General features: G+C 41.2%; 2 protein-coding genes across 2 annotated transcripts; one reads left to right on the plus strand and one right to left on the minus strand.

Annotated features, from left to right (window-relative positions):
* Window positions 1-372: 372 nt before the first annotated feature.
* Window positions 373-6553, minus strand: LOC306868636 (DNA-directed RNA polymerase III subunit RPC8-like; the record flags this gene model as incomplete). The annotated part of the gene is made up of 5 exons (XM_079414895.1): window positions 373-554; window positions 4276-4510; window positions 4624-4684; window positions 4769-4778; window positions 6443-6553. The coding sequence occupies 5 exons, from the start codon at window positions 6551-6553 to the stop codon at window positions 504-506; spliced, it is 468 nt and encodes a 155-aa protein (XP_079271021.1). The 3' UTR covers window positions 373-503.
* A 3212-nt stretch (window positions 6554-9765) lies between these two features.
* On the plus strand, window positions 9766-16046 carry LOC306863656 (protein Tob2-like). Its single transcript, XM_079407161.1, has 2 exons — window positions 9766-9991; window positions 12356-16046. The coding sequence occupies exon 2, from the start codon at window positions 12601-12603 to the stop codon at window positions 13759-13761; it is 1161 nt and encodes a 386-aa protein (XP_079263287.1). The 5' UTR covers window positions 9766-9991; window positions 12356-12600; the 3' UTR covers window positions 13762-16046.
* Window positions 16047-16125: the final 79 nt, after the last annotated feature.

Raw genomic sequence — 16125 nt, forward strand, 5'->3', positions numbered from 1 at the left:
ACACATTAGTACCATATTATTTGGATGTTCAGGTGCAAAGCAAGTTTCCTTATTTGTTTACTATTATTGTTTTTATTTCCAAACTTATGATGGAGGGAAAGTCCAAAAGTCAATAACCTAAAATAGAGAAATAATAGCTAAAAAAAAAGGTTTAGCAATCTTATACTGTATATAATTTAAATTATATACATAGATTATATACAGAGTAAATTTTTCATTTACTCCATTTTTGTAAAAAGCCATATATACATGATCACGCAAAAATATTCCATTCGGTGTCAGAAAAAGAAATGAATTTATCTATAAAGTAAACTCTGTAGGACACAGCAATACAACACAATAATCCCATTTAAATCATTATAAATGGCTCTTTTATCAAGCGTCTCCTATTGGTCGGCACCAGCTGCTCACTGATTGGTCCACAGATGTTCAGTTTATTGTGTAAACGAGTCTTAGGAGAAATTTCAGCTGATTTTTCACAGTTCATAACACAGATGAGACTGTTAACTGTTCCACCAGGACAGAAGACCCAGACCTGGTTTACTTACAGATCCCTGCAAAAGAAAACAAGAGAGGTTTGTGGTATTACAGTGTATGGTATTACAAAGACAAATGGTGGTTGGAGCGGGTTATACATTCATTGTAGCTTTATTTAAAATGCCCCTATATTGGGTTATGAAAGGTTCATATTTTGGTTTTGGGAGTCCCCAACAACAGGTTGGCATGCATGCAAGCTCAAAAAACACTTTCATTGTCTTATAATATGCATCTATTTTTACCTTACTTGCTCAACGACTTCCAAACGATTCACTCAACGATTAATTTTTCCAAACCCATCCTTTGCGTGACGCTAATCTGCGGTGATTGGTCCGATTGGTCTCATTTGTGTCTCAATCTCATTTCTCTCAACTGTTTATTGATTTTTTTCAGGAACAGTAACCCAAAACAAAAATACCTGCCTAAAACTCCTTGGGAACAGAGATTAGATGACAGATTTGTATAAAAACGTTTTATTGGAGTCAAGTAAACCCTATGCAGCAATTTCCAATTAATCATTTGATGATTAGGGTTTTTAGAAGACAATGTAAACATACCCCATACCTGATCGGAAAATAAAACATGCACATCCTCATCAAGATTCAAGAAATAGGTTGACAAAACGGGGTCAGGAGTACAAGGGGCATAAACTGAAATAAATACAACATTCCTATTCTCCACTATTGTTTTTATATGTGTTATTCTACCATCTGTATGAATGATGCATTTATATAGAGCTTTATTGTGTATTGCTGTACACCCAAAGCGCTTTACAATCATGTTGGGGGGGGCTCTCCTCATCTACCACCAGGTGCAGCATCCACTTGGATGATGCGACGGCAGCCACAGTACAATGGCACCAGTGCGCTCACCACACACCAGCTACAGGTGGAGAGGAGAGAGAGATAGAGCCAATCAAGTGGTTGGGGATTATTAGGAGGCCATGGTTGACAAGGACCAGTGGTGGGAATTTGGCCAGGACACCGGGGTTATACCCCTACTCCTTACGATGAGTGTCATGGGATTTTTAATGACCACAGAGAGTCAGGACCTCGGTTTAACATCTCATCCAAAGGACGGTGCTTGTAACAGTATAGTGTCCCCGTCACTTTACCGGGGCGTTAGGACCCACACAGACCACAGGGTGAGCCCCCCCTGCTGGCCTCACTAACACCTCTTCCAACAGCAACCTAGTTTTCCCAGGAGGTCTCCCATCCAGGTACTGACCAGGCTGTATCACAACCTTTATCTAGAATAGTAATATTTAAAGTCCTCCGCACCAATATTAGGACACCCTTGATTTTAGTATCCGAAGATGAGTGAGATACCACTTCATAAAACTTATTACACCTGTGCATATCCTCCTCTTTCAAATGGGATACTTGAACTAACACTATATCAATCTGTCTTCTTCGCAAAAAATCCTGAAAAACTGTACGTTTGTGAGGGCCATTTAGGCCATTAATATTACAACTCAGAATATTAAGGTCAGTCATAGGTGTCAAACAGAATTACTGCATAATAAGACAAAATACAAGTTTGGAAATAAAACCAGTTGAGTCTACCATTAAACCACCCCCCACCCTCCCCGTTATCATTAAAAAAACATAAAAACATTCCCATGAACTATGGCAGAACAAACCTTGATCTGCCAGCACCCCTTAATATGGTCCATGGCATCAACAAAAACCTGCACATTACTGTAGCACCAACATTTGGCCCCATAGTCACATATTGACTAGGTAGTATCTCTATTACAAAATAAATAAATAAATAAAAAAGGAAAGAAAGAGAAGGAATAAAACATAAATAAAATGACATCATAATCAGTAAGCGATACTGTATGCACAATGAAAGCTTCTAGTAACTATGAATTAAGAAGTGAACATTACAGTGAACAGAGAAAGGAACGGTCACCAAACCATTTAGAGCATCTGAGAAAAAGGGATCTGAGAAAAACTACCGCTTCTTCTGGGGAGTGTAGCATTTTAGGTTCACCTTGATTGAGAATGACCTTCAGTGTTGCAGGATAAAGGAGAAAATTCTGGATGCCAGCTTCTCTCATTTCCTTCCTAATTGGTGCAAATGCACTACTTCTTTTTGCGGTGACCGGAGAAAAATCTTGAAAGAAAGACAGCGTTGCTCCGTCGGAAGTTTTCACCGGGGCATGAAGTCTGGCGGCCGCAGAATGAGCTCCCTGTCCGTGTACCGCAGCAGATTAAAGATGAAAACCCGTGGTTTAGCGCGATCTGAGGAGAGCCTTGTGTACACGCGATGCGCTCGCTACACTTCAATCTCGTTGCCCACCAGAGACGGGAGCCACTTCGGTAGTGATCTTTTCAAAAAGCCCATAGGGTCGTCCTTTTCGAACCTTCAGGCAATCCGACCAGACGCAGATTGCTGCACCTATTGCGATCCTGTAAGTCCACAACCTGTTGCTCGAGCGCGTCTAATGTGATCAGCGACAACTTTCTTTTGTTCTCTCATCTCCCCTGTAAGAAGATCCAATTTAGAGCATAGCGACTGAACAACTGACATGAGAAGTGAACTCGTTCCGCATCGCCGTCAACTCGGTTCTTAGAATGTCCTCAAAGTGTGTAACAGTGTTCGCCATCTTGTCCATCATATCACTCGCAGTCGGTGGCTTGGATTTCTTCTTAATCGGAGAAGTCGACGGAAACAACTATGCCATCAGTGAAAGTATTATTAATGAATAAAACTTAAAATAAAACGAAAAAAAAAAAAAAAAAGGGCCAAACGTACGGAGCTCTACTCAAGTGCGACTAGGTTCTTGAGCACGTCACGCAACTCCTCGCTAATGTTTCATGTTGACGTCAAGACGCCAGGCACGACGCAGGTGTTTTTTACTAGTTTGAGCCCGACGCAGTTATCATTTTCATGTCCTGCACCAAGTTGTTTAAATAGCAAATGCATTTGCGCCCATTTGTGCGCCCCATGGGCATGCTGGTCTGAAAACGAGGTGTGTTAAGGCGCTTTGTTGGCGCGTTGCTATTTTGAGACAACTGAAATAGACAATGGCGCAGTATTTTTTTTTGGTTATTTAAAGAGCGAGTTAGTAATATGCGCCTACAGGTGGATCCACAACGCACGTACGCTCTGATCATTACACACACAGGTACACGCAGCAGCACACAAACATGACTAATATTCAAAATTAAAGGATTACAATGTAAAAGATTATTAACGCGTAGGCTACATAAATATAAAAATGCCTACATGTCATAATGGATAATCATTGCATGTTTCAGAATTAGGTTACCTATTTGCTCGCGCACAAGCAGCTCCGTTTCCTCTCTGGAGACTCGTTCAGTCTTTGCTCTTGCAAATTCCGCCGTGTAAATAGCGAATCCGCCATGGCACAAGCGCAACTGGCTTTTAAAGGGAATGGGAGATGAGACATAGATTGGTTTATTGCACGTTATGCCCAAAACACACCCATTACTCATTAAGAGAATAGGGACAACCATTTTGGACCATGCGCCAAGCGCGCCGACCGTTTTTCCCGCCTTGAAACTAGCCAAAGTGGATTCAGACACGCCCTAAGTGCGCCTTGCGCTTAGATCGTTAAAATAGGGCCCTATAACTTTTTACATGGTGCACTTTCAGATTTAAAACTTTGCATGATGTTTTCATTCACTTAGCGCTGTGTTACACACTGCATGAAAGGTCATTTTCAAAAATCCATAATAGGGGCACTTTAAAGTCTAATATTCTCACTAAGAGTGTGTATGGAGCCTCTTTCTGCTGTGCGCTGTCCTCCGCTCCTGCAGGTGGCGCTGTGGCTGCGGCTGTGCCCGGCCCTTCCTTCTCTGCGCTGGGACCCGTGGGCGACGTGTCGATGAAGATCTCGTCCACCACCCGGAAGCGGATCTCCTCTCCCTGGTCCATGTAGAGGTCGTGAGCGCCCTCGTCCGTCTCGTACTCCCACACCCACACCTGCTCCGCCTCATCGCTATGCCAACCGTGAAGGAACAGAGCATGCTGGGTACATGATGCAACAAATACACTGGTAGCTAATTAACAGTGTCATGTTAATGTGATGGTAGAAGCCATGATTCAGGATACAATGTAACCGGTTGCTGTAGCGACTCTGGCATTATGATGTCATCGAAGAATCCGAGGCTCACTGTGGAATCAAAAACATGAACTCATTATTCACCTCATAACGACGGTTCACATGCAGACTTTGACATTTTCCTTTTCCAATTACCTTCCATATTCTAATCAAGCCATCATTCTGTGTTCTTTCAGTATCACTCAGATTCTATTATAGTTTTTATTAATATTCAGAATTTGTTTTTATTTTAGTATTTTGTTTTTATTTTAGAGTTTTTTAGTAAATCTTTTTTTTTGTATTTGTTAAAAATATTTTTAAATTGATCTATATCGTTTTTATTATTATTATTATTATTTTTTTTTTTTAGTACAAGTTAAACAAACAAAAAAAAACATGCTATGCGTTAGGCTAACCGAGACTGGTCATTACACTTGCATGTTGCTGCTCTTTTGTTGGTTTTGATTGCTTCTGTTGTCCTCATTTGTAAGTCGCTTTGGATAAAAGTGTCTGCTAAATGATTAAATGCGGTTACATTATCAGTTGCTATTGTCATGTTGCTCAAAATATAGTTCTCTGTGCTATAGTCTTACCCCTCAAAACATCTAGTCATTAGTTCATCGTACAAGTCATTAGATGCTAAATCTAGTTGTCATAAACTGTCAAGCATATTGTCTACATATTTCTATTAGACTTGTAAATTTACCATAAATCGTGCAATTGAATCTTGACTCTCACTAATGAAGAAAATGTAGATCAACCAATTATAAGCATGTTCTCTGAAATAGCTCAAAGGTGCATCTCATCAGCCTTCAATTGGAAAGCATATAGACAGAGGATAACACAAGAGTTACAAATTCTGACAATGGATGAACAGCCGAGTAGAAGAAGAGTAAGGATGCATGGAGGAAGGGTACAGAGGCAAAACAGAGGAAGAGGCAGAAGAGGCCAAGGACACAGATAGGCCATATCAGATGAAATAAGGGCCACTATTGTGGACCATGTTGTCAATCATGGCCTTACAATGGCTGAAGGGTGCAGCTAAATATTGGGAGATCGACCATATCCTCAATAATTCAAACATTTAGAAACAGTCTCTTTCAATCAATATCCCACGTACAGTAATGTGTAGATTTGTACTTTTGAAAGGATATATGGCATGCCTAAGAAGCGCAGCCTTCTGCATTTCAGTACAGTAACTGTCATCCAAACTGTTACCATAGTTTACATCAGAGCATGCCTCCAGAGTACATTGTTATATTGACAACATGACTAAGCAGGTTTGTGACAATGACACAAGGACTTTTCATTCAGATGGCACTATGTTCACTGACATTGAAATTGAGATTTATACATACTGAATAAATAATCTTTCCATTGATGTATGGTTTGTTAGGATCGGACAATATTTGGCTGAGATACAACTATTTGAAAATCTGGAATCTGAGGGAGCAAAAAAATCTAAATATTGAGAAAATCACCTTTAAAGTTGTTCAAATTAAGTCCTTAGCAATGCATATTACTAATCAAAAATTAAGTTTTGATATATTTACAGTAGGAAATTTACAAAATATCTTCATGGAGCATTATCTTTAATTAATATCCTAATGATTTTTTGCATAAAATAAAAATGGATAATTTTGACCCATACAGTGTACAGTGTATACCCCAGAGACTGGTTTTGTGCTCCAGGGTCACATAATATTTTAACTCATAATACTACTACTCCACAGTATTACTGTTTTTGTGAAATAAATGCATCCCTGTTGAGCAGAAGAATATTTTGAGGATGTATGTATTGATAATTCTTATATGCATGACCCAGCTCACCTTGTTGGCGAGTTTCTTGTTGAGCTCCTCGGCGATCGCCTCGTTCAGCTGTCGGTGGAAACTCCACGGAGGGATCCGGACCGTGTCCACCATCTCCACCAGCACAAACATCCTGGACCAGACCAGAACTAGACTAAACCAGACCAGAACCAGACTAGACCAGACCAGACTAAACCAGACCAGAACCAGACTAGACCAGACCAGAACCAGACTAAACCAGACCAGACCCAGACCAGAACCAGACTAGACCAGACCAGAACCAGACCAGAACTAGACTAAACCAGACCAGACCCAGAACCAGACTAGACCAGACCAGAACCAGACCCAGACTAGACCAGAACAGACCAGACCAGACCATAACTAGACTAAACCAGACCAGAACCAGACTAGACCAGACCAGACTAAACCAGACCAGACCCATACCAGAACCAGACTAGACCAGACCAGAACCAGACTAAACCAGACCAGACCCAGACTAGACCAGAACCAGACCAGACCAGAACTAGACTAAACCAGACCAGACCAGAACCAGACTAGACCAGAACCAGACCAGACCCAGACTAGACCAGAACCAGACCAGACCAGAACTAGACTAAACCAGACCAGAACCAGACTAGACCAGACCAGACCAGAACCAGACTAGACCAGACCAGAACCAGACTAAACCAGACTAGACCAGAACCAGACCAGACCAGAACTAGACTAAACCAGACCAGACCCAGACTAGACCAGAACCAGACCAGACCAGACCAGAACCAGACTAAACCAGACCAGACCCAGACTAGACCAAAACCAGACCAGACCAGACCAGAACCAGACTAAACCAGACCAGACCCAGACTAGACCAGAACCAGACCTAGAACCAGACCAGAACTCTAAACCCGCGGAAACCAGACTACGAGATCTTTCAGACTGAGCTTGTTTGCTATGAGTAGCGTTAACTATGAACTTCTATTAGTTACTGCTTTATGAATCTGTCACTCTTAAATTTGATGTTCTGCAGCTTTGTCATATTACTTGTCAGTCCTCCGGCAGCTTCAGCAGTCTGTGTTTCTGTGCGGGCAGACAGTATCCAGCAGCTCCAGTTTATACATTTACACTATTAATAACAAAATCTTTCATGATTTGGGCGCACAGCATGACAACAGTCACACATGCGCCGATTCACGACAGCGGCTGGCGCTTTACGGCACTGACGTCACGTGACCGCATAGATAAACAGAAACCTGCCAAATAAAAGCATATCTTCCTTCATTTATTTATTTATTTATTTTTCCCAAAATATGTTAGATTTGAATTATTTTAAGACTTAAAAACTAAATTGCTTGTAAGACTATTTTATAGTGTAATACTTGTAATACAAGTACATCTCAAAAAATTAGAATATCATGAAAAAGGTCAATATTTTTTGTCACTCATTTCAGAAAGTGAAACCCATATATTATATAGATTCATTACACATAGAGTGATATATTTCAAGCCTTTATTTCTTGAAATTTTGATGATTATGGCTTACAGATAATGAAAACCCAAAATTCAATCTCTCAGAAAATTAGAATATTACATAAGATCAATAATAAAAGGATATTTTAAACAGAAATGTCAGGCTTCTGAAAAGTATGTTCATTTCTATGCACTCAATACTTGGTTGGGCCTCCTTTTGCATGAATTACTGCATCAATGCGGCGCGGCATGGAGGCAATCAGCCTGTGGCACTGCTCAGGTGTAATGGAAGCCCAGGTTGCTTTGATAGCGGCCTTCAGGTCATCTGTATTGTTGGGTCTGGTGTCTCTCAGATTCTCTATGGGGTTCAGGTCAGGCGAGTTTGCTGGCCAGACAAGCACAGTAACACCATGGTCATTGAACCAGCTTTTGGTATCTTTGGCAGTGTGGGCAGGTGCCAAGTCCTGCTGGAAAAAGAAATCAGCATCTCCATAAAGCTTGTCAGCAGAAGGAAGCATGAAGTGCTCTAAAATTTCCTGGTAGATGGCTGCGTTGACTGTGGACTTCAGAAAACACAGTGGACCAACACCAGCAGATGACATGGCAGCCCAAATCATCACTGACCGTGGAAACTTCACACTGGACTTCAAGCAACATGGATTCTGTGCCTCTCCACTCTTCCTCCAGACTCTGGGAGCTTGATTTCCAAATGAAATGCAAAATTTACTTTCTTCTGAAAAGAGGACTTTGGACCACTGAGCAACAGTTCAGTTATTTTTCTCCTTAGCCCAGGTAAGACGCTTCTGGCGTTGTCTCTGGTTCAGAAGTGGCTTGGTAGCCCTTTTCCTGAAGACGTCTGAGCGTGGTGACTCTTGATGCACTCACTGTTGCTTGTGCACCTTTTCCTACCCAAATTCTTCCTTCCAGTCAACTTTGCATTTAATATGCTTTGATACAGCACTCTGTAAACAGCCACAGCTTTCAGTAATGACCCTCTGTGACTTACCCTCTTTGTGGAGGGCATCAATGACTGTCTTCTGGATCATTGCCAAGTCAGCAGTGTTCCCCATTATTGTGGTTTCAAAGAACAAGAGATACCCAGAATTTATACTGTAGGGATGGTCATTAATTGAAACTCAAATGTAAATATTCTAATATTTTGAGATACTGATTTTTGACTTTCATTAGCTGTAAGCTCTAATCATCAAAATTAAAACAATAAAACTTTTTTTTTCCGATGAGAAAATATTCCAAAAGCCAGTAAAGAGCTCTGACCAAACATTACAAAATAATTTTCTTCTGCCTCTAATTATTTGTGTTTGGGGTTTAAATATCACTTTACATTTAATCTGCTTTTCATTTCATAAATCTTCTAATTTAAAACTCATTGCATCGTTCGGAACTCCAGTTCCCATCATGCACTTTGTTACGCGCTGAACCTACGTCACCACGCCCCCTGCTGAGTGGACGCTGCCGCTGCGTTCTCAGCCAATGGCTGCATTGTTGCTATGACATCTTTTATTTTTAGCCTTCCGCCGCACAGCCTGACATTTGGAAACATTATTTCGCCAAATTAAATAGAGACGAAGTGAAACAAACAGCTCCCTCAGGAATATCTCTGAGACCAATACAAATCTCAAATCAGCCTGATTTTAACATTTAGTTAAAACATACTATAGTATTAAAGGTAAACACAGCTTAAAATCGAGTACTGTATGACTCTTATAAAGTTTAAATGAGTTCAACGCGTTTTAACATACTTTTGAGCGCTTATCCATCTGGGTGGGTTGAGTTATTGCGCAAGATCTAAATCAGAAAGTAGTTCCGGCAGAAAACGGAGCGCGCGCGCGTGAGCTGAGATATAAATGCGCGAGGTCGTCATACAGTGAAGTTTCCACGGGCGCGCGCGGGAGTGTAGACGCGTCACGCCATGAATTAAACTAAATTAAATTAAATAAAAATAGAAGTGCGTTTCAGTCAAACGCAACACTAGACAGCGCTTCTCTGTGAGGGATTTTTTTCAACGCCAAAAGCACGAATAATTATTGATATTTGTGTGATTAATGGATATGATAAGCACAGGACAAAAACACGAGCTTTGAATCCGTAAGTACTTCGTTTATTTGTTTAAATTGCCAGCTGCTTTCATCAGAATTTATTAGCGCTGGCCATGATGTTGAAAGGATAAATTCATAATATTTGTTTTTCATTTGAATGAGTGATGGGTTGTCGTCCATTTTAGATGGTCATAAACTAACACATTTAAAGATGCAATAATATGTTGCTAATTGATGATATTTGATGCATTTGCAATTTTGCATGCAACACTGTTGAAACCCTGGATGAATGTGTGTTTGCACAGATGTCCTTGGCTTTAATGGTGACTAAAGCAGGCCATAGGTTTGCAGAAGCTGGTTATTTCTCAGTGTTCAGAGCTGCTGGATATTTATAAACTCATCTCATATCTCAGTGTCACAAATAACTTCATGGATCATCTTATTCTACTGTTTTTGTCAATTGATAAAACAGTGCAACATTCATTATAATGTTAGGATTTGTGGTTTTGAGTTAAACCTCTCTTGGTATAAGAGTATATGTTGATCTGTTTTCTTAAAATAAATTAAGTTTCTTTGAGGGAACCCCCAACACACACACACACAGACAGACAGACAGACAGACACACACACACATACACACAGACATGCATGCACACACACACACACAGACATGCATGCACACACACACACACAGACATGCATGCACACACACAGACAGACAGGCACACAGACAGACAGACACACACACAGACACAGACAGACACACACACACACACACAGACACACAGACAGACAGACACACACACACACAGACATACACACAGACATGCACACACACACACACACACACACACAGGCAGACACACACACACAGACAGACACAGACACACACACACAGACATGCGCACACACACACACACACACACACACACACACACAGACAGGCAGACAGACAGACAGACAGACACACACAGACAGAAAGACAGACACACGCGTGCACACACACAGAGACACACAGACAGACACACACACACACACACAGACGTACACACACACACAGACACAGACACAGACATACAGACACACACACACACACAGCAGCTCAACTTGAATAGCAGCATCCAGCATCCCATCTGCTTTAGTTGTTTCTGTTGTCATGCACCAGCATTATATCTGAATGTGCTGTGTTGGATAATAGTGTTTAATAGTTTAATACCAGTTAAACATTATAAAGTCAAGAGTGAGATGCTTGATTGGTGTTTAGATGAAGCTGATGTGCTTTAGTTTAGGGAGATCATGTGAATCTGCTGGATGTTGTTTTGTTACAGATGGGGAGTGTAAACAGACAATCTGGCTTGTGGATAATTGTTTAGTAACGAAATAAATAATAATAATTTCTGTCTGTTGCCTAAATGTTTAATGTTATGGCATTTGATCAAACTCTGACATTGAGTGACATTGAATGCATGATATGACTTCTTAAGATGGGCTACACGACTCGTATAGTTTATCAGTAATATCAATATTAAATTGCATTATATAATCTCGAATATGGATTCTATTTTGCAAACGTTATATTTGACATTCACGCGTTTTGAAGATAATTGCACAAGGAAAAAGTCAGATCACACATCTAAACCTTGGGTTTTAATTCTGTAACTTGCTGCATGATTATATCAGTGCTGGTATTATGATTTATTGGAACGTAACGCGGCTCTTTTTTTGAATAATCATAATCCGTTTCATGACATTTACCGGCAGTGACTGTCCTCGTATGTGCTTCAACTCACCGCGGATTAGAAATATAACAAGGGCTGTGCATTTATAAAACGGGTTTTAACCATAGACTGTTAGGTTTTAACGGATCTTATCAGTGTTTTGAAAATGCGGAGGCGTCACATCAACAATCACACGTGTGGTGATGACGTTAAAGGCGGCGGCGTGGTGCATGCTGGGAGGTGTAGTTTTTAACCCCTGCCTTAAACGGCACCATTTTATCAGCAGTTTAAAGGGTTTCCCCTCAGATGGTTTAAACCTCGAAATGCACAAATATGGTCCTTAGCTAATTTTTGTAGAAGATATTACTGCTTGTGTGCGTGATGTCGTTACATGAGTGACTTAAAGATGTTGTTCACTGGGTTTAAAGTATAAATATATCCTTGTTAAGCATTCCCTTTCAGCGTTTCGTTGAGCTAGTGTGAGTGGATCATGCGCTTTCGGTGGTAAATTTCCCTCTCTTAGCATGTGTAATCCTTAGTGCTTTAGCCAGAGGGACAGAAGAGAGATTTCATGAAGATAATCCTGGATTGGTACCTTGGCCTCAGCCTCTGCTGAAACAAACCATCATGCACAGTGACAGTCAATGCATTGAGTATAAATATTCTGTTTAACTGGTCTGTCTTTGTCTTTCTAGAGACTGGATCTTGGAGAGCTGCTGTCTTCATACGTCAGTGCTTGGTGAAGATTTTAAAAAAAATCAGCTGGTCTCTAACAATCACTTTTAAGCAATTTCTGAGCAACAATCCGAAATCAGAGGCCCTTGCTTTTAAATTGATGCTTAAGGCGAAGTCTAAAGACTTTCACCTTGATGTTTTCAAGAGATGTTAGGACTGTTCTAAGTCTAACCGGAGGAGCTTTCAAGACATAATCAAATTCATCATGCATCTGGAGGTGAAGGTTGCGTTGAACTTCATTGTGTCCTATTTGTACAACAAGCTCCCACGCCGTAGGGCGGATCTGTTTGGCGAGGAGTTGGAGCGTATCCTGGTGTCCCGCTTTGAAGGGCACTGGTACCCTGAAGCTCCTTTACGTGGTTCTGCCTTCCGCTGCCTCCATCTGGGAGCTCTCAGGGACCCTGTAGTGGAGCTGGCAGCCAGGAGGAGCGGTCTGGACACCGAAGAGGTCTGTGCCAACGTTCCCCCCGAGCTCAGCATTTGGATCGACCCTTACGAAGTGTCCTACCAAATTGGGGAGAAGGGTGCCGTGAAAGTCCTCTACACGGAGGATCCGCCGGGTTTAGGGGGCGACGCTGAAAGGTCCGACGTTGCTCTCAATGGAGACGTGGAGTTCGAGGACGTCAAGAGTGTGGGGTTTAACCCAGAGGCTCAGGTGTTCATACCCATCGGTGGCCAGGTGTCGCCCGTCATGCTACCCTCACTCTCCAGTTCGCCAACTCCTCTTTCTACCTCATCTTGCCCGGGACTCTTCGGTTACGCCACTCCCAGCACTCCCACCAATCCCAGTGCTCATTCCTCCAATACATCCACCCCATTGCCACCAAGCGCCGGTCTTTTGTATTCTACTACCAACCCCCGGGCGGCACCTCAGCCGATCACCTTCACCACAGCCAGCTTTGCCGCCACCAAATTTGGCTCCACCAAGATGAAGAAGTGTGGGAACCCCGGAGTTGCTTCCAGTTCTGGCGTTGCCACGGCCCCGCAACAGAGGATGATCACGCGCTCCCCCGGCACCATCTCCCCACCGGGGCTGGTAAAGCACAAACTCCTTTCCCTCTCCATGCACTCTCTAGCTGGACCCATCCCAAGCCAACTGTCTCCAAATGCCAAAGAGTTTGTGTTTCCTGCTTCCCAGAGGCCCCTCTACTTTGACGCCGACGGTCCGCCAATGACGCCATTCCAGGCTCCACACCCACACGCCTCCTTTGATCCGTTCTCTAGTCCACAACCAGGTCAGGCTGTGGGAATCATTGGAGGCAACACTGGAATTTCCTTCGTGGATAAACCTCCATTCGTGGAAGGACTCGGGTACAACCTGCAGTATTCCGGCCAGGCCTTCCAACCTGTGGTGTTGGCCAACTAAAGTCTCAGAGTTGAAGAGATCCCAATGCTGAAACATTTTCCTTGAGGACAATTTTTTTTCCCCTCAATGAATCACTGTTACTACCACCATGATAAATCAAGAGTATTATGACTACTAATTGAGTATTACTTGTGATTTTGTTATTTTTCTGTTCATTTGTTTCTCGTTTCATGCGGTTTATTCTTTTTTTTTTTTTATGAATTGACTCTCTTGAATACCAGCCTCCTGTTGCACAGGTGTTTTTGTGTTTGTTGTTTTCAGTAACGAGTCACTTTATCGCCCAAATGTTTGTCTCAATAATATTGGTTAATGGTATTTTTTTTAAATTTGATTCTGGGAAAAAAAGCTAATATTCTTAGAGAAGATTCTAGATGCCTAAAAGGGGTTTTTAGGATGGTGTTTATGTTCAGAAACCTGATGCTCTGGAGATTACAGCCATGTTAACAGCTCGGTCACACCTCAGATGTCATAATTGAGGATTAATGGTAATTTTATGATATGTTTCCTGAACCGATGTAGGTCTGGTACTCTTGAGCTGATGATTAAGAGGCAGCTCATGTCTGGTATGTTAGATTAGCTTTAGGATTCTCCTTTTCAGTTTGAACACATTGAGCCAAATCCTGATGAAACCAGCCAGAGTTTGTACCCGTTTCTAGTGAGTCAGATTGGGAATTGATGTATACTTTCATTCTGGAAGATCTGGTAAGTTTAGACACCGAAGATGAACAAACTGAATGATCGATTGCTGGATTGTTGTGAGTCTGATTGGTTTCGCACTTGGCTTCCTGGTCAGAAGTGCGTGGAGGTACTGGTTGGAGGTGTTGATAAACTGCTGAGTGTCTTTGAAGGGATGGGACATGAGATTAAAGGTCATTGGTGCGGAGCTGCACAGATTAGTTTTCCGTCACAGAGACGCGTGTTGAATTTAATGCTTTATTTTTTATTTTCCAGAGGTTGTAAATGGTGGTTTGCAAGAGATGCTACAGTGAAAATTGCACTTTGCTTTCTCCGCTCTAGGACTCTGAATGTTACCTCATATATTCTGACTGCAGTGGCTGTGTTTTATTGCGCTAGGATGGAGGCTGACGTTCTAGAATCTTCTTGAAGGTAGGAGCCAATGCTGGCTTCCTTTATGACATCACTTCCCCCTCAGCGTACCGTCCGTCCAGCCGCGCTGCACTTTACGCACGGGGCCTATGGAAACTCCTGTAATGCCTCATAATAAACACTATATGCTAGATGCTAGAGGTCCTTTACTTGCCCTTTAATGGCCAATTATGACTGAACTATAGCTTGGTAATGTAGTTTAAAGATTGTATGGAAAAAAAGATGCTTGGGTGAGACTGTACTTCTTGTGATGTCCTTCCTCGACATTTGAAATGTGAACGTCAGCTTCATAAATATTCAATCGTTTCCATTGGTTTCATCTGGGGTGGGCGGGGTTTAGATTTCTCTATAAATGCTGCGACTGGGTGTATTTTTACATTTGTTTGTAATTTATTTACAATTTTTCTATATTTTCGTGTTTTTTCAAAAGAATTCTCTACAGCATTTATAAAGCAAATTGAGATATATATATACGACGATGACACGAATATGTATATATTTCTTATGTTCAAGATCTTTTGTTTAGTTTCTTACGTGCTGAAGTTATATTTTCAGAAATAACTATATGAATATAAATATATGCAAAATGAAATGACTAATAAAATGTGTTTAACAAAGTGCTGAATGTGCATTGTACCTTCTACTGGAGTCATTTCAGTTTAACACTAGCAGTTTTTGGTTTGCTCTTGAAGTCCTTGATTTCCTAATATAGTTTATGGCATGAAAACATGAAGTGTTCCAAAGCATGGTGTATAAACCTCCAATCATCTTTAATGTTCAAACCCAACATTTATAGCTCTTTGGGCATTGCAGGGTTCTCAAATTATTATTATTGACCCTTAAATCCACAAAAATGCAAACATCCTTTAATCATTGTCATTATCTATCCTGTCTATTGGGAAATAGTCTAAAATTCTCATTTTGGAAACTGTGATAGTATTTCCACTGTAATACAAAACAAAAGAACCTGGTTTACAATAAGGTTAATAGTCAGGTTTGCAATACAACTCCAGCTCTTTGTTTCTTTGTATCGAATGTGATTTAATTTGAATTGAAGTCATTTTGATACAGGACACATTTTTGATCATTAATAATATCCAAAAAGAGTTTAAGAGTCATGACGGTCTTGGTTTGTTTTTTGACAGTACAACTGCCAGATTAAAACATTTCTGCATGTCAAACTCTTGAGATGTGGTGTTGTTCTCATGCAGCTGAATAAACGCCTGCGGCTGGGAATGAAGCTGTGGGTCATGACCT

The sequence above is a fragment of the Barbus barbus genome, assembly GCF_936440315.1.
Source record: "Barbus barbus genome assembly, chromosome: 4".
Lineage (NCBI taxonomy): Eukaryota > Metazoa > Chordata > Actinopteri > Cypriniformes > Cyprinidae > Barbus > Barbus barbus.